Genomic DNA, 24,022 nt, shown 5'->3' with positions numbered 1-24,022 from the left:
TACTCCCCGTGAATTGAGAAATATTCTTGTATAATTTGTTTGTGGTTTGAATAATATTAGTGTAATAAATAATTATATTAGAATTATGAAATTATGATTGGAATTGTACATAAGTGATAAATCGAATATATGATGAATTATAGAATAACATGTTACTTTGATATTATAATATTGTTATGGAGATTGAATATAAGTGCAAAGATAAATGTGTTAAATTATGAGATACACGTAAATATATGATGGTTGATTGTGGCATTAATTATGTTGTGAGCTATGAATTATACAATAACTCAATCAATGTTTATATTGAGAAAAATATTTATGTGCAGTGTTAAAAAAAAATGTAGGTTCCTAATTCGGAACCAGTGTTAAATTGTAACGTAATATGTTGTATGTGTTTAAAACACGAGTGTGAAATCGTGGATATTGTATAATTCATGAACAATGTCTATAAATAAAATATGTGATGAATTGTGGAATGACATGTTATTTTGAAATCACAATATTGTTATTGAGATTGAGTAAAAGTGTAAAGTAGAACATGTGTTGAACTGTGAGATACGTGAAAACATGTGATGGTGGATTGTGACATTATGAGATGTGAAATTGTGAATGATTTTTGGTTGTGAATAAGTGTGTGATTAACTCTTGATGTGACATTATTTTTGTGTTGTACACTATGAATTATACAATAACCCGACTAGTGTTATCTTAAGAAAAGTGTTAATGCGTAGTGTTAAAGAGAAAGTGTAGGTTTCCTATTTAGGAACCAATGCTAAATTGTAGCATAGTATGTTGTACGTGTTTAAAACACGAGTGTGAGGTTGTGGGTATTGTGTAATTCACGAGTAGTGTCTGTGTGCTATAATGATTTTAGGGGTTGGACCTGAATCAAGAGGGAGATGTCCTAACGGACTCTTCGGAGTGTAGGCCTTGGGGGTCATCGGGTTTGAGTGCTCCTTTAAGCCTATGTTGATCCATATGATTGGAGTATTCTAGCAAAACATCATGATCCTGACTGGTCTTCCTATGGTCTTACTTAGTGAGAGTGACCTGACAAACTCATTGTGTGGTGTGTCTTGTTATGTACTCCTAGGTGCCCCAGGGTGGTTTTTCACTGACATGGTATCACATTGCATATAAGTTTGAGTCTTAGCATAACTGTTGCATACGCTTGCTAAATGTTTATTATGAAATTAATGTGTTATTGTGTCTTGATCGGAGTGTGTGATTCTTGTGTAATGTGATTGATGATTGGAAAGTGAATTTTGAATGACAAAGTGGTGGAATTATGTGAGTCATATTTAAGTAAGTTTTATTTTTTATATGATAGATATATCTAGTTGTCTTGTTTCTTTATTAGTTAGGAATGTGATAACTCACTCCCTGTGTGTTGTTTGTGTTTGGATGATGATCTTGAACTTTGTGTTTGGGAACAATGCTCTGATAGGATGTGACGGTGGGATGTAAGTTTTTATATTAATTGCTTGATGTTAGTCTATTTTATTTTATCTCACTGATTTAACAAAATATTTTTGTAAACTTTGACGGCCTTATTTTTAGCCGAATGAGTTTTAATAAGTTTTAATTGATAATAGTGAAGTGAATGTGAATCTTTTACCCGTGTGAATTTGGTTACCAATATTTTTATATATTTTATTTATTTATATATATGTCGGGGTAGAAGGTGTCACAGAACACTCTCATTCTTCCAAATCATTAATGATATTGAGAAACTCAACTTTTATATATTATAAATAGATTCATTAATTTAGTCTTGCACAAAAAAAATCTACCTCCAATGTATAATATTAATAATTATTATTTTTTCTTAATAATATATTATTGTCACTTTTTACTATTATAAATTTCCTTTGTCGGTTAAAAAATTAACATACAACTAAAAAATAAATATACTTCTAAAAATCTGGCCTTGAACAGAAATAATAAGTAATTCATTAAAATCAAAATATTGGGCATAAGTTGGGCCTGCTAAATGTGCATCATCAATGATCCTTAAAACACGCAAAATACTGTTCTCACACATCCTTTGATTCCTTTCTGCCTAATTTTCGATAAGTGGACATTAAGTGAGTATTTAAAAAAGATCATTGTTAATATCACGGTGTACCATGACTCAAAAAGATTTTGTAGTTAGGGTTAACCATGATACTAGGCAAAATAATGTATCTTTAACCAACAAAACGATAACATAAGACCACCGGGATTGAGAGGATTCAGCATGTTGGGGGATACAAATCTTGCCAATAGATGGAGGATACCAAACAGTACGCCAAATTGCTTCCACCTTAGGCTCTAATTCCTTCCAAATTTCGTTGTGGCAATCGGTAAGCAAAGTCAATACCATATTCATCCTACTAGAAAATAAGGTTTTAACATCGGTTATTTAAGACTTTCAACATCGGTTATTAATTGATGTTGAAAGTACCGATGTGGAAAGTTGTATCATTAACATCGGTTTTTCAAAACCGATGTTAACTAATAAATACAACATCGGTTATTTAAATAAGCGATGTTATATGATACAAATTACGAAAAAAAAAATTATAAATCTATAAATCAACATCAATTTTTTAAAAAACTGATGTTGTAAGTGACATTTAACATCGGTTTTTCAAATAACCGATGTTAAATGTGACATGTGACATTGGTTTTTTAAAAACTGATGTTGTAAGTAACATTTCACATCGATTTTTTAAAAAACTGATGTTGTAAGTGATCAGTGACTTTAAAAACCGATGTTACAAAATGTTGAGGTAAGTGACATTTAACATCAGTTTTTAAAAAAACTGATGTTGTAAGTAGCATTTCACATCAGTTTTTTTAAAAACCGATGTTGTTTTAGAATTTTTTTTTACATGATGTCTGTTTTTTCAATAAATCCCAAAAATAACTTGCAAATTTTAAAATTAGACCACACAACATATAATTTTCATTTCGTTTTGAAACAGTTTTTACCAGAAAATTCAATGAGAAATTTACTAATTACTATGAATTTAAAAGATATTTAATGTTGAGATATGAATTGTAAATTAAGTAAGTAAATATAAACTATAATTACAAAATTGTCTAAACATCCTAAGTTTTATTTTTCACTTTCAAATAGTACTTTGCCCACTGGTTGCTAAGCGCCTTCAATCTTTCTGGTTCCAATGGTCTAGGATCAGTGAAATATTGCATGATATAATAAAATGAAATTTGGTGAATTAAAAATTACCATTTTCCAATTATTCTGAAAATTTCCTAAGATTATAGTTGACATCCAGTGCATGACGTAATACCCACACTCAGTGCTTCCTTTTTGTCTATTACACTAAATACATTATGAAATTTAGATATGCAACGTTCAGTACAAATTAGTCTACACAGTACTAAAATATAAGTAAAAACATATTGTTTAAATAACTTACTTTAACAACAATCCACCTAGCAGGAGGCTTGGATTTACTTTGTTGAGTATTGTCAAGCCCTTTCAAAGCACTATTGAATACAAACATAGATTCTTATTGTACATTTAAAATTTTGATTTACCTGACTAATGCTAATGCAAATGTATTGAAAAACAACACTGACCTATTAATTATGCCTTTGAGGTAGTTGTCTGACTTCTTATGCAACGAACAAAACCAAATGACAACATTTTCCTTAGGCAAAATGACGACCATTTGCCAATGTGCACTGCAGTGGAGACCAATATAGGTTATTATACTATTATACATTATTTAAATTCATTTTTTGAGTTTAAGTTACCCATTCAGGTAGGCTCCTAGGTACACATCCCGTTTTGAATTTTGCATCCAGTTCTTAATGTAATTTTCTGATTCAAATTGTGATTGGCTAGATCTCTGGATATACTGTGGCTCGAGGAATCCATACACATCGATATTCCCAACTCGCATACTTGTCTCAGTCATATGCCTATTTTTGTTAACACAAAGTAAATTATGCATGAAGGTAAAACAATAAATTAGGTAATTAACAATAATCTAAATTGACTTACAAAATCCATAACTGTATAACAGATATGCTGAGACATTGACCACTGTGTGCAATTTCAGACAGATCTTCATGCTTTATGTACAAGGGGAAGTTTTCATTAAACAGGCCAAACAAGGTAGCATCCCACATAACCTGCAATGGCTTCAGAAAAAGCTGTGGGATGGTCAATGTCATTAGATATAGCGGATCATCGACCTCATCATCCGGCCTATCTACAGGTTTCGCGGGTCTCACAGCTCCCTGTTTATCCAACATAATTAATTGACATAATTTAATCACATTAAACATTTTAATTGGAAAAATAAGCATTTAATGACACTAAAATACCTGTTCTGATAAACACTTGACAAGATGTGTCGGCCAAGCAAGGAATGTGTTAAGAGCCTGTCCCATGACCTTAACCTCTTTAGTGGGTACAGGAATGGGAGCATCTGCATCTCTAATCTCCTCAACACCAACCTTGACTTGATCATGCAGCAAAGGAATGTTGTGAATGGTTGTGGATCACTCATAAACTCTTCCTAGGGCAACCAGGCGAGAAGGATATTCTTCAATATACAACCCGCATTTGTATGAGTCACCGGTGTCTAGATCGTTCCCTGAGGGATCAACACAACTCTCCTTTGTGCTGACACGAGCAGCTGAAAGACCAACATCAGGTTCAGGAGGCAGTGCGAGTCCCTGTGATTGCATTTGGCTGAGGGATAACATTAGCCGTCGAGTGACTTTTTCTGTGATTGAATCCTCCAGTTGGTCCTTGATTTGTTGCGTCAACTATTGCAGGTATTCGAGAGCAATGGAGGAGGTCCTTGAAGCTGATCCAAAGTATTGTTTGATGGTTATACCGGCTCCTACAGCATGCACACGACCAGGGTGTTCTGGTCGTCCAATGGCAGCGGTCAGTATATCATGACGTCCATGGGTAACAAAGGAACCCTGTGAGGCCTGCTCCTCAAGCGCATCCTGTGAAGAACACATTTATTCTATACTTAATCACACAATAAAAAAAATAATTACAATTATGAATTGAAAGTGACTTATAATCTTGTCAGCAATTTCCTTTGCTGCTTCAGATGTCATGTCACTAGTTTTCTTGGTGCGGGCTAGCTTCCACTTCACGTGTCGTTTGACGGGAGATGGAGGATCAATGACGGTGTCAGTACTTCCGGATTTAGTAGCTTCCTCTAATTTTTTCTTTCTCTTCTCATCCATCAACTTTTTTTCTAAATATTCATAACCCCCACGAGACATCACGTGAGAGGCAGTGTTTTGTTTTTGGACGGCTTGTGCATTTTTTCGCACATTCTGTAAAAATGAAACATTAATAAAACTCATGATTACAATGTATTATAATAAGTTCATTTAAAGTTAAAAAAAATGAAAATCACAAATTAGTTACCTCCCATGAAGGGTCTCTACGGCTCTGACAAAATTGGGCCCATTTCTCCTTGCTAATGCCGTACATTTTGCATACAGTGTCATCGACACTATCCTTGTCAGCTGCAAGTGCCCATTTCGACATCAAATCAGACTTAAACTATCTCCACCGCTCCCCCACAGTTTGAAGTATTTTCTTTTTTGTCCTTAAATCAGATGCTTCAGGGATATCAAATTCAGCCTAACAAAGAGTGAATTAGGTTTTATTAATACTAAATTCAAATATTTGGCTAACAAACAATATGGAACATGAAATAATACATGATACCTGAATATCCCCCCATATCAAATCCTTCTGAGTAATAGGGACATGCATCCAATTTTCGTATGTGACATCCACCTTATCAAGAGCAACGATCCCTAAATATGTTCTTAATTTCTTGCTGTGGGAACCATCTGCTTTGCCAGTAACAGGATCCACATGGACAAGGGGTTTCTCTGCCCCAACTGGTCTAGTTGCCAATGATCTTAGGCGTGAGGTCTTTCTAGTCCGCTTCAATGGTGGTGACAACGAATGCGATGCTACAACAGTAGAAGGAGGAGGAGGCGGAGGAGAGTTTGGCTATGTAGCCATTTGGCTGTAAACAAAAAAAAACATTAATTCAATATGTTATAAAAAATAAATGCGTATGAATGTAATTAAATGAATTGAAATTAAGTACAAAATAAAAAAAATTACATTAGACGATGTTAATTAATTCTCCTTCATCGTGATCATTACGATTAGCATGAACATCGTCAGTTTCTTCTCCGACGACATTAGGTGACAGTTGTGTGGACAAAAGACTAACATAAATATCAATGTATGAATAATCATCTTCAACATTGACACCTATGGTTTTCCCATGTAAAACCACTTACCACCTTTGATCACAAGGGTCTTCGATATAAAATACTTATTTCGCTTGTTCTGCCATAATGAAAGGATCATTCTGGTAAGCGAGTTCGTTAAGATCCACCAACTTAAATCCCACATCATCGGTGCGCACACCGGTATTACTGTCAACCCACTTACATTTGAAAACACAGACAGTGAATTTGACATAGTTAAGCTCCCAAATTTCTTCAATGAAACCAAAGTAAGGGATGAAAGCTACACAAAGATTGTCATCATGTACACTAGCGAAGTGTTGAGATTCAGCCCTTAGGGTAACCCCACTGTTTTGCATTGTACTTTTTTGGTCTTGTGCTTTTGTATAGAAGGAATACTTGTTTATATCAATTATATAAATTTAAAGACTTTCAAGTTTCAACTATATAAATTTAAATTAATAAATCTAATTTCAATTTTATGATTAATTTCAAATATCAAACAAGCATTTTTAACATTTCAAATCCCAATAGTATATTCCCCAAGTTTAATAAAATTCATATCAACCCGTTAGCTAGGTGCACTTCACGCAGCTAGCAATAAATCAATAAATTAAATAATAAAAAAACTAAAATCATGAATTTTAAAAAATAGATGAACGAAAAATACGTTTTAATCAAATAAATAATGTATGCATACATTCTATGACTTTTTTGACATTAAGTTATAGTATCGTAAATTTCTGTAATAATTATATTAAAAATTATATCAAAATATTTTTCAATTAATTGATATTATAAAAAAATTGTAACAATTTTTGTTTGCTACTAAGTATATAAATCAATTGATAAGATTGTTTTAATTTAACTAGTGATTTTAAATTTAAGTTTTAATACAATATTAAATATTAATAAGGATGACTTTTTTATAATAAGAACTCGGTGATAATCATTTCATAAATGATAATCATACTAAATTTGAGTGTGTCGTGGTTACCAGACCTAATATGCTATTCATGTTCTCAAACTTAGTTCGTGAATTAAAATTTAAAGTTTTATTAAGTAAATCTAAAAAAAATATTTAATTGAGTATTAAAATAACTTTTGACAAAAAAATATTCATCATTATTTAAATATAATTCTTTTTCTTTGTTTCTTCTTTCCTAAATAATTTTTTAATTAAATTTATTAACAAAAAATTCACATAATTAACAAATGAAGTTAAAAATAATAAAAAATGACAAATATAATAAAAATAAATTACATGTGGATTATAATTAACTCTATATTTAAAGACTTAAAACATAATTTTCGTGTCTCATGAAAATATTTTTATTTTTGTTTTGAAAAATTTGTTTAAAAATAATAAAAATATCATTTTTTTCAAATATAATAATTAAATAATAATTAAATAAAAATATATTGATAATAAATTTTAATTTTTTTACGATATAATTATTTTTACCAACATTCTATAAAAATTCTATAAAAGTTAAACTCTATTATTAAAAACATTTTTTTTTAAAATTAACTAATATCAAATAATTTATATAAATATGTGTTATATTTAAATGATAATCATGAAATGATAAAATTAAAATTACGAAATTCATTTTAAAAATTTACTTTAATTTTTAAATGCTTACCTTTTGAATTTATTATTGTTTATTAATTATTATATTTTTAATTAAAATATAATTAATAACGCAATATATGATTTTTTTAAAAAATATAAATAATTAAAAAAAAGTTTATATTAACATCGGTTATTTGAAAACCGATGTCATTAAGCACTTACAACATCGGTTTTCAAATAACAGATGTTAAAACTGAATTTAGTGTGATTTTAACATCGGTTATTTGAAAACCGATGTTGTAAGTGCTTAACGACATCGATTTTTAAATAACTGATGTTAAATAGGACGATGTTAAAACTCATTTTTTTAGTAGTGACATTTTTCTTCAAGCTGCATTTAGAAAGGCTACCATTAGACTATATTAAAATTATTGATTCTTTGAAACACATTAGACTAGTCGACTTACAACGGGAATGACATTTTTGCCAATGGCATGCTCCATATCAAGCCATTTCATCACTCAGACACCAGAATTTTTACTAACAAACATTGACCAGTCAGACAATTCGTAATTAATCTTCAACAAGCCATCATATATAAGACATGTTTATAGTGTACTACACATATACAGAGCAAGCAACAGTCACATATAATACCTCAAAATTTATAATTGTGAAGATAACAATAATTTTAGATTGAGATACTGACCTATGTCGTCTAGTTTTGAGAAAGTCTCGAGGATTGTTGATGCTCCAACCAGGTGCCTCCATGTATCCATCCAAATAATTGTCCGGACAAGCATTTGTCTCCACCATTTGGAGATAATAAATTATTTGGTACTAAACTATCTTATGCAAGTAATAAAATTGGAGATAATAAATAGAGGATTTTAGACTACCACATTCATCATTGTATCCTTCCTGAACTCTAACATGCGTAGTTCTAAATGAGAATGTGAAAATAACCAACATGACAACAAGCAGTTTGTTAAACAATTAAGTCGCATATGGTCAAACCATAGTTGACATCAATTAATAGAATATGAAAATAACAAAATGCAAACTTTATGTCATGACGAATAATAAATTATGCAAGTGTTCTGAAATTCAGTGCACGATATTGAATTGGATTGGCAACACCACGTTCATACCATAAAGGATGGAGGGAGGCTCCAAATTGTTTGATTGGTGAGTCATTTCTGCCACCAAGTAGCCTTCAAACTCATCTAGCTTATGACCTTATAATGCATACCAAGAAAAGATTTATTAGGTGTGCCATATGGTAGTTTACGATGTTAGTAAATATTTTTGTTTTAATTTAAAATTTATAAATATATATTAATTCTATTTTATAAAATAAAATATTTATTTTAGATTTTCTTAAGATTTTGTTTTAATGAGTCAATTAGTTTGTTAGGTTTGTTTTGACAATTATAGGTTGATTTTCAATAGTCATATTTGTGCCTATATATATATATATATATATTTCTTTCCTCTTTCTAAAAAAATGACAGAGCAGTGTCTGAATTCTTTTTCCTAAAAAATTGTCTCTTTCTTTTCCTATAAAAAAACTTAATTTTTGTGAGAGCAAGAGCATTGATGTTCAGAAGGTTCAGATATCCTTTCGCTGTACACGATCGGAACCAACGGGTTGTCGTATCTTGGGAGAGTAGCGTAATCAAATTTTTCTACCAGTGTAGTGGGGTGTTTTCTCTCTAAGGATAATGTTTATGAGCTTCAACCCAGACTGTATCTTTCTTTTCTTAATTTATTTTTTTCTTGTTCTTATGGTATGATATAGTGTATTATTGATTTATGTGGTGTCAATTAAAATTATTTTTCTATTGTTATCTTGTTATTTAATTAAAGACTATGCATCTTTTTCTTATCTATTTTCTTTTATTTTTTCTAACAGTATCCACTCAAGATAAGTCAATTGAACAACCAACTTACTTGTGCATCTATTTTGTTCCCAGGAACAAAACTTATAAAGTCTAGTCTACTAATACATCCATCGATTTTGAATATCACCTCCCTGCCAGCCATATTGTAGATATTAACATTGGTGGAGTTTGCAATATTGACAAATATTATATACCCAAAAGGGAAACTAAATTCCAACACCACTATACCTTGGATCTTGATCTGGCATGCCAGATCTAAGCAGCAATTTTTCATTGCTCAACTATCATATGCATGCCTAAAGTTGGTGTGAATAGGCAATGTACCCTCCGAAGCCACATTGTGTGGAAAGTCAGATGTGAGGAATTTTTCGACCAATTCCAAAGACAAAAAGACACTTTTAACAGTACTTACATTCTATGTCTGTCATGGTGCCATTTGTTTGTTTCACCATGCTGTGGATTTCGTCCAAACGATCTATTGTGCCCACAGCTCGTGGAGACTCTTGCTAACACTGCCCATTTTGGCATTGCAGTTGTAGCTGCTTTGCACCTGATCCAACATAGTAACACTCTTACAATAACACTGAAAATTGCATATGTCACATGTCAAATGAACTGAAGCTAAACAAACCCTACATATTACAGCCTTCCAGAGTTACTAAAGCCTTTGTGCTCCTTGTACATTCCACTAAAATAATAAACTATAAAACGAATGCCCCACTCTACATACCAAATTTAATCAATAATCCATCTTCTTGATCAAGGTATATTACTCTTTCATACCTTCCGAATGATGGTAAATGTAACCCACATTAGCCTAAAACGTGTATCCCTTCATAAAATTTCAAACACAAATTATAAAAAATTTCAATCACAAATTAACACAAATCCAGACCAAATTTTTTCTTATTTTTTTATAAACAACTGTTAATTGACACAAATTTCAAACACATACAAAAATAAACACACCTTCAAAGTCGAAATCACATTCTTCTTCACCTTCAAATGCACGTGTATGCTCGTTGCAAGTCAATTTATTATGGCCCGAGACCTTGCAAACACTACACTTGGTGGTGTGCTTCGTTCACAATGTTGTAAACAATGAAGTTTTCCTTAGACCACCCATGTGTCTTGCATATATAGGTAAGGTCCCTCAAACCAGGGACACCATTTTCAATTCCACTTGTGCCAACATGCTGTCTATTTTTTTCCTCCAAACGTATCACCTCATCACTAATTTTTTCCTTGCATGTATAAAATCTTCACTGCTTTGACAAGCCAAAGTGCAAAATTCCCTACAAGCATTAAGCAACCATATATATTGAGCTACCACATGAGAGTCCGAAAATGTGGAATCAACATTATTCAAATCAATAAATCTATCCTTCACTGCTTGGCTCCATCTTTCCAAAACAAGAGTTTTTGGTAACTCGTCTCTATATAAATGAACAAGTATGACCAAAATGTTGACACATGGTAAACTAGATGTCTCCATCATCATCTCACATAGGGATAGATCTAGAAATTGATCAAATGGGTTGAGTTTTTTTTTCTCTTTATAAATTATTTAAATAATATAATAAATTCTGTTAAATAATTATGTAATAATTAATAAATGTTAAAACATATTTGTTATTTATCGGTATTTAATGTCATAAATTTTTTATGATTTATTCAAATTTTAGAAAACATTTGAATTTCAATTTCTAAAACAACTACAATAATTGTTTTAATTTAGAAAATATTCTTCAAATTGTTGTTTAATTAAAAAAGAAAAAGTATTATACTTTGATAGAATAAAGAGTTTTCAAATAATTATCTTTAGATAATTCAAATGATAATTTATGATTGAATGATAGTGTAAATCAATTTTATACTGTTAATGCAAAGACATTAAGCTCTAAAAAACTAACAAATTTAAATTCATTATATTTATAACAATATAATTAGAGTTAGAATAATTCTTTTCACTATTAGAAAATAGATTTTTTAACATCGATTATTATGGACGATAAGTTTAACATCTATTTTCAATCGATGTTGAAACTACTATCATTAAAAATATCAATTTAACATTGGTTATGAAAACTAACATTGAAATCCATCATACAACATTGGTTCTCTCCAAAACTAATGTGGTATAGTAGGAAATAGACAAAAAAAATTCAAAATAACATTGATTATGGAAATATTGATGTTGTGTAGTATTTACAACATCGGTTATAGCAAAACAGATGTTATATAATACTTACAACATCAGTTCTGTCAAAATTGATATTATATAGTACTTACAACATTAGTTTTGATAATACAACATCGATTTTTCAGAATCAATGTTGTTTTTTGCATTTTTTGCTACTCACACCCCTTGCTTCACATACTTTATCACACCCCTTATGTGACCCCCACCCTTAGTACATGAATCTTAATATTATTTTTTTTGAATCAAAAAGAATATGTATTAATTCAAAAAATAGTTTGATACAAGGTGATCGAAACGATCCAACCAAACAAACAGGACCAAAGCAAAAACCTAACAGCCTACATCATTAGCTTTGCAACATGACTTCTAAGAGTTGGATATTGCCAACTTCTATACACTATGTTGTCAATGATATTCCTTTCTATAACCTGTTTATCCACAACTGTGCCAAAGCACATGCTATTTCTATAGTGCCACACATTATAAACTGTCTCCGCTGTTGCCATTTTCAGCAGAGCACTTTTCCAATCTTTACCTTTGGTGTTCTCAATAATCCAAGCAAGCTCCATATCCCACTCCCTCGGATCATGTCTTCTACCCAGCCAATCCAAAATGTTCCCCCAAATTTCTCTAGTGCCACTGCAGTTGAAGAAAAGATGATTTATAGACTCATCAGCACAGTTACAAATACTGCAATCACTACTTTGGATCATTCCAAATCTTCTTAATCTATCTTTAGTAGAGAGCTTTTTGTGACAAGCAAGCCACAAGCAAATGACAGCTCGCGGTCTAGCCTTGTTCCCACACATCACAGACCTCCACGACACTCTTTGGTGTTCCTCTGTCAGCCCATGATACATAGCACTCATAGGAAACTTCTGTCTACTGAGAGCTTGGTCCCAATGTTGTTGTATCTGACCCAGTTTATCTCTTTGCTTCATAATGTTCTTAAGGATCCAAGAACTATTAGGCCTGACAAAAGCAGTAATAGCATCATTGCCCTTCAGATAATATGTATGAACCCACAGCACCCAAAGATTCTCAGAATTTCTGCAAATATTCCAAAGACATTTCATCAGACTAACAATGTTCCAAACCTGCAAATTAATAATGCCAACACCACCCTGGCTTTTATTCCTACACATTGTATCCCAAGCTACTAGGCTTTTCTTGCTAATCTCTTGTTTACCTGTCCAAACAAAACTCCGACAAATAGCATTAATCTTCCTAAGAATAAACTGAGGCAGTGGGAAGCACTGCATCCAGTACATTGCAATGGCACTAGTGATGCTCTTCACCAACTGGATTCTCCCAGCATAGCTTAGCAATTTGCTAGTCCAATGCTTCACTCTGTCCACTATTTTGTCTATCAGTGGCATGTACTGCTGAATAGTGAGCCTTTTGCAAGATAAGGGCACGCCAAGGTATCTCACAGGGAGTTTTCCTTCTGCAAAATCAGTTATCCTTCTCAGATTTTCTTTGCTACAACCATCCATTCCTCCAAAGAACATCTGACACTTTGCTGGATTCACCTTTAACCCTGTAGAATCAGAAAATTTTCTAATGGTTTCCATCATCATAGATACAGATTTACTATCCCCCTGCAGAAAAGTAAAACATCGTCAGCAAAAGTGAGATTAGTTAGGCCAATTTTTTCACATTTCGAGTGATGATTGAAGTCAGGATTTTGCTGCATCTTCACCAAAGTTCTATGCATATATTCCATGATTATCACAAAAAGCATAGGGGACATGGGGTCTCCTTGTCTAATCCCTCTCTTGGCTTGCATAATGTCAGAATAGGTTCCATTAACATTAAACCTATAGGAGACTGTGGAGACACCAGTCATGATCCAACTCACAAACTGCATAGGTAAACCTATTTCCTTCAGAATACATTCCATGGCCCTCCAATTAACCATGTCATATGCCTTATGTAAATCTAATTGCATCATCACACGAGGGGTTCCACCTTTCCTGCCATACCCATTGAGGAGCTCATAAGCTAAAAGGATATGGTTGTGAATATTCTGCCCAGGCACAAAGGCAGCCTGGCTATGACTAATGATGCTAGGCAGAATTTTCCCTAATCTCTCAGTTATGATTTTGGCAATGATTTTATACACAATTGTGCAGCCAACTATGGGATGATAATCTTTCACATACCTAGCATTATCACTTTAGGGATTAAAGTTACCACTATATTATTAAAGCCTCTATACAATCTTCCTATGTTGAAAAATTCCAGAATAGCTGCTATAACATCCTCTTTTACTATGCACCAGCTGGCCTTAAAAAACTTAGCCCCAAAACCATCAATCCCTGGGCTTTTATCATCACCTATCCTTTAAGGGCTCTCTCAATATCCTGCTCAGTGATATTGCTCACAAGATATCTTCTTTGCTCCATATTAACTTGTTTTCCATTTCTCATAGCATCTATGTCAATATGGTGCAGCTGGCTATCCTCAGTCCCATGAGTTTCTTGTAGAAATCCATGATCTCATCCTCTATCTCAGACTGGTTTTCAAGCAAGGTTCCATCAGTTTTCTGCAGCATGTATATATTTCTTCTATTATTTCTGCTTTTTATAATAGCATGGAAAAAGGAGTTATTCCATCACCTTTCCTTATCCAATCCACTTTTGCTCTCTGCATAAGCATCTTTTCCTCCATTTCATTAAGATTAATAACATCTTTTGTCAGCTTCCTCACTCTATCAATTCTATGTCCATTCATGTTATTGTTTCTAAGGTTTTCCTGAGCAAATTGAAGATATTCTCTGGCTTTGATCAGATTCTGCTTTAGATTACTCAGGGGTTTGCTAAACCTTCTCATATCCTGCTGCAGTCTCTTAAGCTTGTTCCACAGTCTCACCATAGGGCTACCTCTAGTAGGTCTGCTCCAACTGGCTTTCACCATATCATTATACCCTTCCATCTCAATTAGACAATTACTTAATCTGAAGTTTTTATTGTTCTTGATAATGGGATCTTTTCTACTAACACAGAGCAGGGCATGGTCCGAAACACTGGCTGGCAGCACTGTCAACACAGTATCCAAGTTGTCTTGAAACCAGTCCAAGTTACCCAGAACCCTATCAATTCTAGAGTAGATGGTTCCTATCACCTGCTTGTTAGTCCAGGTATAAAACTCACCTGTGGTATCCATCTCAGCCAGGCCTGTAGTCTCCATCATGTTCAGCAAATCAATGTACTCACTTTCTGTCACAGCTTTTCCTCCAATTCTATCTTGAGCCTTAGTAACATTGTTGAAGTCACCAATCACACACCAAGGACCCTGTTGATGTTTATGGATAGCCTCCAAATCTTTCCACAGAACTTTCCTTCTATCCAACTGATTTAAGGCATACACTGCAGTAAGCCAGAATTTGAACTCCCCCTGCAAGTTATACACACCCACGTGCACATATTGGCTAGAACACTTAACATGCCTCACATCAATTTTACTATTATCCCATTCAATCCACAACCTCCATTATCATGCCACTTGTAATTGTCCAGGTAGTTGTGAGGTAGTTTAAGCTTATCTCTTATTTTCTTAGCATTCTTATTTTTCACTCTAGTTTCAATCAAAATAGCAATGGTAGGCCTAAGCTGTAGGAGATGGGAGCTAATCTCCTTTAGCTTTCCTACATTATTTAACCCCCTTAAATTCCAAGATATAATCATGTAACCACCCCTAGGCCTCCTAGAGAGTCATTCAAAACCTCTAGAGCCTTGAAACCATTAGAACAATCAACATTAGATGTACCAATTACCTCTATAGCTTTGCCTATATGTCTTGCAGCTTTGCCCACTGTAATCCAACCTTCTGGTTTGTCCTCTCCTTCAGTTTCAGTATTCTGCACAGGTGTCTTTGGAAGGGGATCTGCCTTTACCTCATCTGCTTGCTTGTTCCTAGGTATCCATTTCTTGACAACTTTCTTCTTTCCACATTGATGACCAGCCTTTTGACATTTCTCACAAAATTCTGGCTTCCACTCGTATTCCACAATCTGCTTTATCTTTCCTCCAGTTCTGTCAGATATGGTGATTTCCTCTACCAATTTTTGGGTAATATCAACCTCAACCAATATGCGAGCATAAGAAACTCTAAGTTTCTGAGTTGTGCATTCATCAGTCATCAAAGGATTGCCTATTGCGCTGCCTATCTTGTTCAAGCTTTTCAATCCCCAAAGGCATAGAGGCAATTGTGGTAACTTTACCCAAATCGGCATAGTTCTCTCCAGGTCTTTGCTTAGATTGAAATCTGGCGTCCATTCCTTCAGTATGATTGGCATGTGGCGGATGGTGTAGGGTCCTCTCATCATCACAGTTTCCCTGTCTTCGCGATTCTTGAAATGGAGAAGGAAGTAACCGTCATCGTGATACAACATATCTGGAAGAGTAACGAAATTCCACATCTTCACCATGTAGTTCTTCAACATAGTCATGCTCAAACTACCTCCCAGCACATACAGTATCATCGCGTTTTCCCAAAATTGAAGTTCTGACGCAATGTCCTCCGCTTCAATTTCCACTTCCACTTCACCATTGATCAGTTTGGGTGCTACAAACTCCATTGTTACGCCGTTGGACGGATTACGATTGTTGTTTAGAACATCTACCCACAGTTTTCGATCAGTGACCTCCTTCGGTTCTTCAATTAGGGTTTCGGGACTCTTCGTTGTTGCTTCAAATTCCTCAATAGTTTCTTCGTGCTTCTGTAACTCGTGATTCTCAGTCTCCACTACCAGATTAGTCGCCGGTTGAGGATGATTCACCGGTGGCGGAGGCACCGTATTCGGTGGCCGCCCTCGCCCCCGTTTCGCCATCAGAGAGTTATTCCAGTATCATGAATCTTAATATTTAAATGAACCTCCTTTAAAAAAATCAGTTAGCAATTTTGACATTGCATAAGCAGTGTATAAAAAAATGAGATATTCAACCACAAAGAAATGAAAAATCAATGTGTCAAGTGAATATTCACATTTATTGATATGTCAAAAGAAAAAAAATTCAAATACTGAAATCCATACAGATGGACATGTCTTCAAATATGTATCTAGAATATCCCCTTCCTAGGCATCAAAGAAACAAAGATAAAGTGTCATTAATTGACCAGACAACCAAAAGGATCACAAAAAAGACACTTACTGGTCACCAATGTATTTTCCCAATGTGAAATAGCCAATGTTTAGTTCTTCAACTAGATCACGTTGTTGTCAAGACCCTACTGTCTAGCAAAATATATAAGCCTATGACTATCAATACTGTTTCTCCTGATAATACTCAAAACAATGTTAGTTGAACCTCAGTTCTTCTTCAGAACACTCCACTTCTAAAGTGGTTCATATAAGATTGTCCATTAATGAAGTGTAAAACCATGTTCAATCTTACGCTAGTCCAGACAAGCTATATTCCAGACCAATATTCTTGAACGCCTTCCAAATACCAAATTGACATTATGACTTGATCAAAATTCACAACTGGGAAGAAATATAAACAACACAACTAATGATAACAAAAAGAGTTATTAACTAGATATAAACCTCTGACATCTAAGCTTCTTCCAAGTCCCTTAAAAACCTGTAAATTCAAATATAAAAACACCTCTGTTACTAAGAAATCCAGATTGTTACCTAGTGCAGAGCAAGTTGAATGTTTTTGTAGTTAACTAAAGGACCTTGAAGATAGTGCACCTTTACTAATGTGTTCCCAAAATGAAGCTTGTCCTAACTTGTTAAATTTCTAATATAATTTGTCACATAAGCCGTGTCACATTACATTGTAGAGAATTGAAATAATTTTCTGCATCAATTTAATAAATAGTCAGTGCTATAAACTAAGAAGTTTGTCACTGTTATTGTGACTTCATTAAATATAACATTATTTAGCAACCAGGCAACAATGTAGTTGCATCACTAATCACGATAGCACCAAGTTACATCTAGAAATTCAAAAATAAGATACAAAGAAAAGTTTATTTTTAATAGCACAAACCTTCCCTGTTGAAAATGATTTCCAACAAACCTTCCTTGTTTCCCCAATTGTATCGAATTGTTAATGCTTTATATTTACGACTAGTTATATTTGACACTTGCAAAAGCATTTGTTATGATTATAAGCATGACCAAGGTCAAGGTATTTTTCTTGACTTTAGTGAGGCGAAGGTTAGCTCCAAAGGTGGAAATATAGTTGGATAATACTATTATGTATTTGTGGATCACCCTAAATTTAGCAACCGTATTCGACCAAGCATGTGAGCTCTAATTAGTTATACCATTCATGTATGGCTCACATGGCTGAAAATACTTTGAAACTTAATATCTTCCATATTAATCTTTGTATTTCCTATCATAAAGAATCTAGCTGGGACTATATATTTAAATAATTAAAATTTCTTATACATGAAATTGCATAGGAATGTCTTGGTCACACATTAATTATTACGAAAATTGTTAGTTGTTATAGAGATGTATACAAAGATATAATAACTAGCTAGATTTCAGGCCTGCAAATAGATAGACCATGGCCAGCTTTCTTCATGATATAAAGTGGACGTGGCATCTATAGTAATTGGAAATATTCAGTTTGTTTTAAAATTCACTCTCAGGATGAAAAAAGAACAAAATTTTGCTTTCCAACCATATATGTAACAGTAAAAAGGAAAAATATTGAAGTCAATAAAAATTATAAATAAATAAAATATTCAAGGTTGTAGTCAGTTTATTCCATATAATTAAGGTGATTCATATGGCCCTAAACACGTGTAGGAGTACAAGTAACATCTCATATACATATTCTTGCAACGGAAAGTTAGATATAAAACCAAAAGGCATTATAGATTGTTCCTTATAATCAGACTATTACTACATATAATCAAGTTTTTAATTGACGAAAAAATAACATTCAACTATATTTCATGTAGGAATTAGTTAAAACTATGGTAAAATATATGTTAAAAGGAAAAAAATTGTCCCATTTTATCATGCTATACCAACAATGATGTGGTTAAGGTGATGCAGAGGGGTTAAATTGAGTTGTGATAACATACTCAAGCATCCAAATCAAGGACTTAAGACTCAAGAATGAAAACTCTCGAGCACACAGTATAAGTCCTAGCCAAAGCTTGCTCTTCTTGACATTAATTATTGGCAAATTTTTATTATGTTAGCATGCTAGAATCTAAAAATATGAAAGGACTGCTCAGCACAGGCTTGCTAGACTCCTAAAACAATTGAACAAAATTTGCTACTATTTTTCCATGGGTTATTTCAAAGGGAAAGTTTAGGAGTCGATAAAATAAGAGAAGAATCAGAATACATAATTCAAATCATAAAATAAGAAAGTGAATATGCAAACTATGCAAATATCCTTCCATGTTCCATTAGAAATTATTTCATCAGAAATTATAATATTTTTGTGACACTATCAAATGATCTGAATTTTTCTTATCTTTTTTAAAATGAATTCTCAGATAAGTATACAGTAGGCCAAACAGGAAGGAAAAAAATTTTATGCAGTTCAAAAATTATAAAGTGGTTACGGCAAAGTAGTCCAAACAGGAAGGAAAAAAGTATGCAGTAAAGTGTACACATAAATAACCACTTGAACTTGTGGGACAATTTCCTATTCATAAATCAGCAAGTAAGTGAATCTGAGTGTTCTTCAATATGTTGGAGAAAACTGTAATTTCAGAATGGATTCACAAAGTGTCTTCAAATCAATGGGAGAAAATTACTACTTAACAAGGGGAAATTAAAAATTAAATTCTAAGGATTGGCCTGTATCTTATAAATTTTTTAAAGAACCTACATAGATGATACTCTCCAAAGCCACGTTTGAGGCAGAAGGCGGATTGGAGATCCCATGTGTGTTGGCACGTGCAGAAGATGCACTTGACATCAATCTTCCTTCTCCACCGACAACGTATCTGACCTAGTCACTGGCTTGGATTTGGAAAAAAAAGAGTAATTTGGAACACAATGACAAGTGAAATTTGTCAGACAACTAGGTTATACGATAAAACCCAAATTCACATTACACATAAGTGAAATGTACTATGAATTAATAAGAAGCATGTAAGCTCCATAAATCGAGTTCCTACAATAACATAACATAAAACTAAACCACCGAAAATGGGAAGGAGATAAAAGAAACAACAATAATAAAAATAAGCACTACTAGAAAAAGCGATTTTAACATTGGTTATTAAGGATATTCATCATCGATTTATAACAAATATTGAAACTACCAATATTAAAAGTATCAATGTTAACATTGATTATAAATACCAATGTTAATATACACAGCACAATATCAATTTTCTTAAAAACTAACGTGATATTATAAGAAATAAATAAAATAATGTAAAAACATGGTAAAACCAATATCGGTTTTTTAAAACTGATGTTGTAGTTGACTCACAAAATAATTTTGTAGTTCAAAAACCATAAAGTTGGTTTTAAAAAAAACCAATGTTGTGACTGAATGACAACATCGGTTTTTGTAAGACCTGATATTTTTTTGGTAAACAACATTGATTTTTATGGTTCAAAACCAACATTGGCTTTGATGAAAATTGATGTTGTTGTTTATTCAACAATATGACTTTTTTATGAAAACCGATGTTATTATTGGGTGAACAACATCAATTTTTTTTTAAATCGATGTTGTTTTTTGGATTTTTTTAATAAGATATCTATTTTTTTTAATATTATCCAAACCTGCAAAATTCAGAGAGTTTCAGACAGCCCAGACTTTTCGACAGTTTCAAGCAGTTCAGATTTATTTATTGTATAATTGAATAAATTACAATCAATTAAAAGAAATAAGTCAAGTAATGAAAATAATAATGTCAATCCATAAAATCATTTGTAACCTAATATAATTTATCATAACTCTACAATTGAAAAATTATTTAAAGAACTAGTGTTTCATTTTTAACTTTCACATAATATCTTGTCCATTGAATTTACATAAAAATAACATTCATACCTGTGATGATGGTGAGTGTAATGTCCAACAAGAAATGACATGATCACGATGCAAAACAAGAAAATAAAAATTACCTACAAATTACATTGAACATTGAAGATTAGATGTCTCCATCATCTATGTATGCTAACGGATAGATATGAGAAGCAACGTGTATACTACCATCAATATCTGCTAATATGTAAATATCAGTCTTATCAGAAATATTAGGCAGAAAATATAATTTCCTTTCATTTACTTAATTGTAAGCAAGGACCACAGTTGGCATTTGAGCAACACACAACCACCATAACATAATCATTACTATGCTTTTTGGTTATTTTACTCACAACATGGAAAAGCAACTTGATTGTGATAACAATAACCCTGTTCCAAGTCCCAAAAGTAACTTGGCCTACGAAAACAATAACCTTGTCCCAAGTCCCAACTAACTAACCTCCTGATAACATGATGCATATTCCCTCTACTCATCTTGTGATGTATGGTAAATAAATACAAAAAGTAAAAAGTAACAAATAAAATTCTGCATGAATCTATATAAATAAACCGTTGTATTACACCAATCTACCTCCAAACAGAATTCTACTCATAAATCACTTCAATAGTTTTTTTACAAATGAGAGATAAATGAAACTTTACAAATTGTATTTCATTCACTTACTAAATTTTGTTACAATTGTAATATTTATATAGTGCTGAATAGAGAAACCACTAGTTACTATCTAACTACACTCCAATAAAGACCAACAAATATCCTTGTTGATATTGGGAAAAATTAAATCTCACAAACAACACACATTCACGTATACAGAGGAAGAGTTTCTTTTTAATTCATTCACTTTATTGCATTCATATATTTGATGTGATACAGGAAGGTGTCTTTTATAGGAAAATTATAACAATAAAATATAATAAAACTTAGTGCCTAAGAATTGTCAATGATGGTGACATGCATTAGTAAAACTATCTCTAGTAAAATCTAGATAATGCGTTACACTAACCCTGTGTTTGGATGGGAAAATTTAACCAGGTAAAGTATTTTAATAGAGATATTAAATTGTCTTTCAATAATCTAATATGTTTGGATGAGGTATTTTAAAAGTAATTAAAATGTTGTCATTTTTACAAAGTATTTTAATATACTAATTTGAGAGAATTTGAAATTCTCATTAAAAAGCAAAGAAATTAAAATTCCTTCCCGTATCCCTCTCTCAGCACACCACACACCACGAGCTCTCTCTCTCCCTCTCAGCACACCATCACAAGCTCTCTCTCTTTCCCTCTCAGCAGCGTCACGAGCTACCACTCCCTCTCCGTGACTTTTCTTCCTCTCGCTGGTAAGTTCCTCTCTCCTTCGCTCATCTCTGTTTTTTTTTCTTTTTTCAAGTTTATGTTTGTTTGATTTTGATTTCATTTTTGTAGTTATAAGGGTTGCTTGATTTTTTTTATTTATGTTTCGTTTTCTATTTTATTTATTTTGTTTCCGTGATTTTGATATGTTGGTGGGTGTGAATTGAATGGATTTGGAGTTGAGATAGATTGTGAGCACCATATGTTTTTGAATATGCATCAAAGAGAAATTGAGAAACAAATCTATTTAAATTTCTTGAACTGTATGATTTTCTGGGGGTTCAAGGGAATTGGTTTATTTGGCATTTTGGTTATTTGTTGATGGGGTTCAAGGGATTACATGCTTACAAGTATTTTAATATGCACAGATTTGATCCAACTAGTTTCAAGACAATCTTTTTTAGTCAAAACCAATTCAGGAAAGCTTTCTTTCATCACTTGGAGGAGTCTGTCAGCACCACCAAGGAATTGAGCATTATAAGATGTTGTGATAGTTCTCTTAGTTTTGTTCCCAACAGTGGCTGGTTGAATGATGACTCTGATGAAGAGATCCTCATCAATATAGGGTGCCACTTCCTGCCATCAGTGGAGAATCCTGGTTGCATCTTGCTCTAGGCTCCTTGTAACTGTGAAAACTGTGACAGTTTCTGGCACAGGAACAAGCTTTATTTCCACCAAAGAAGGATACCAAAGCTTGCTCCTCCACCTTTTCTAATAGCCCAAAAGAGATCTTCCCCCACGGCTTCCCTATCAAGGATTTGGCCATTTGCGTCAACTATTCTTGCATCTAGGACATTGTCAACTCCAAGGCCATACTTTCTCATCATGGATCCATATGCACCTCCCGTGATGTGCCCTCCAACACCTAAACTTGTGCAAAGGCCTGCAGGGAAACCATGAACCAAACTTTTCTCATATATTTTGTAATAGACCTCCCCAATAGTGGCACCGACTTGAATCCAAGCAGTGTTGTCTTCTATATCAACGTTGACAGCGTGAAGCTTGGACAAATCAACAATTATGAAAGGGGTCTCAACTTCAGAAACATATGAGAGTCCTTCATAATCATGGCCACCGCTACGAATTCTCAGATGAATTCCAAGTTTCTTTGAGCAAGTCACTGCCACTTGGACATGTTAATCGGTCGAGGGTGTGAATATAAGCTCAGGTTTTGGCGCTGAGGGCACCAAATACCTTAGGTTCTGTGTAGAGGATTCAAGGATCTTGTTGAATGATGCATTTTGTGGAGTGTAAATTGATGCATAAAATGGAGCTGCTTTGTCTGAATAGAAGCTGAGACATTGGACAAAGTTTTCTTCAAATGAAGCTGAAGCTGCCATTGAAACTGATAATAGGAGGATTAAAGTTGCTAAGTTTGAGCTTGGTGACACCATGGTTTTGTGTTCTAAGGTTGAGGTTCCAATTTTTTGTGCTTAAGGAGGCTACCACAAATGTTATATTTATATGACCATAATGTGCTATGGTCACAATGTGTTACACAATAGTTTACGTATAATTGAGCTAAGACAAACGTCATAATACAGATGAAGAGTGTTGGAATTATCTTGTGGCTAATGTTCTATTCTTAATTATGACATTGTGAAACATGACCTTTCTGATCTATCTTTGATTACAGGAACATCGACCCCTTTCACATTTAACATAATCTGAAAGGACTTCTCTATGCTTCATAGTTGCTAAAAAGAATGGTATAAGCAAACCA

At 33.2% G+C, this 24,022-nt stretch overlaps 2 protein-coding genes and 1 pseudogene across 2 annotated transcripts; all 3 read right to left on the bottom strand.

The window, feature by feature from the left end:
- Window positions 1–12,288: 12,288 nt before the first annotated feature.
- On the bottom strand, window positions 12,289–15,446 carry LOC121175006 (uncharacterized). The gene is made up of 4 exons (XM_041016160.1): window positions 15,441–15,446; window positions 14,572–15,349; window positions 13,653–14,104; window positions 12,289–13,551 (listed from the first exon to the last, which is right to left on the bottom strand). Exons 1-4 carry the CDS (start codon window positions 15,444–15,446, stop codon window positions 12,289–12,291), a joined length of 2,499 nt encoding a protein of 832 aa, XP_040872094.1.
- A 189-nt stretch (window positions 15,447–15,635) lies between these two features.
- On the bottom strand, window positions 15,636–16,784 carry LOC121175005 (uncharacterized). Its single transcript, XM_041016159.1, has one exon. The coding sequence runs from the start codon at window positions 16,782–16,784 to the stop codon at window positions 15,636–15,638; it is 1,149 nt and encodes a 382-aa protein (XP_040872093.1).
- Window positions 16,785–21,970: 5,186 nt separating this feature from the next.
- LOC106799170 (berberine bridge enzyme-like 13) lies at window positions 21,971–23,709 on the bottom strand (annotated as a pseudogene).
- Between the last annotated feature and the right edge of the window lie 313 nt (window positions 23,710–24,022).

The sequence above is a fragment of the Glycine max genome, chromosome 6, assembly GCF_000004515.6.
Source record: "Glycine max cultivar Williams 82 chromosome 6, Glycine_max_v4.0, whole genome shotgun sequence".
NCBI classification, from domain to species: Eukaryota; Viridiplantae; Streptophyta; class Magnoliopsida; order Fabales; family Fabaceae; genus Glycine; species Glycine max.
This window is presented reverse-complemented; position numbering and strand designations above follow the sequence as displayed.

What these genes read in the sequence shown, in the direction of transcription:
- LOC121175005 (XM_041016159.1), bottom strand. Translation starts at nt 16,784, where the DNA reads ATGGCGAAACGGGGGCGAGGGCGGCCACCGAATACGGTGCCTCCGCCA.
- LOC121175006 (XM_041016160.1), bottom strand. An exon ending in AGTGGATTGGATAAGGAAAG is followed by an intron (nt 14,105 to 14,571) that starts GTGATGGAATAA and finishes GGTATGTGAAAG; the next exon opens with ATTATCATCCCATAGTTGGC. An exon ending in AATATATGCATAGAACTTTG is followed by an intron (nt 13,552 to 13,652) that starts GTGAAGATGCAG and finishes ACTTTTCTGCAG; the next exon opens with GGGGATAGTAAATCTGTATC.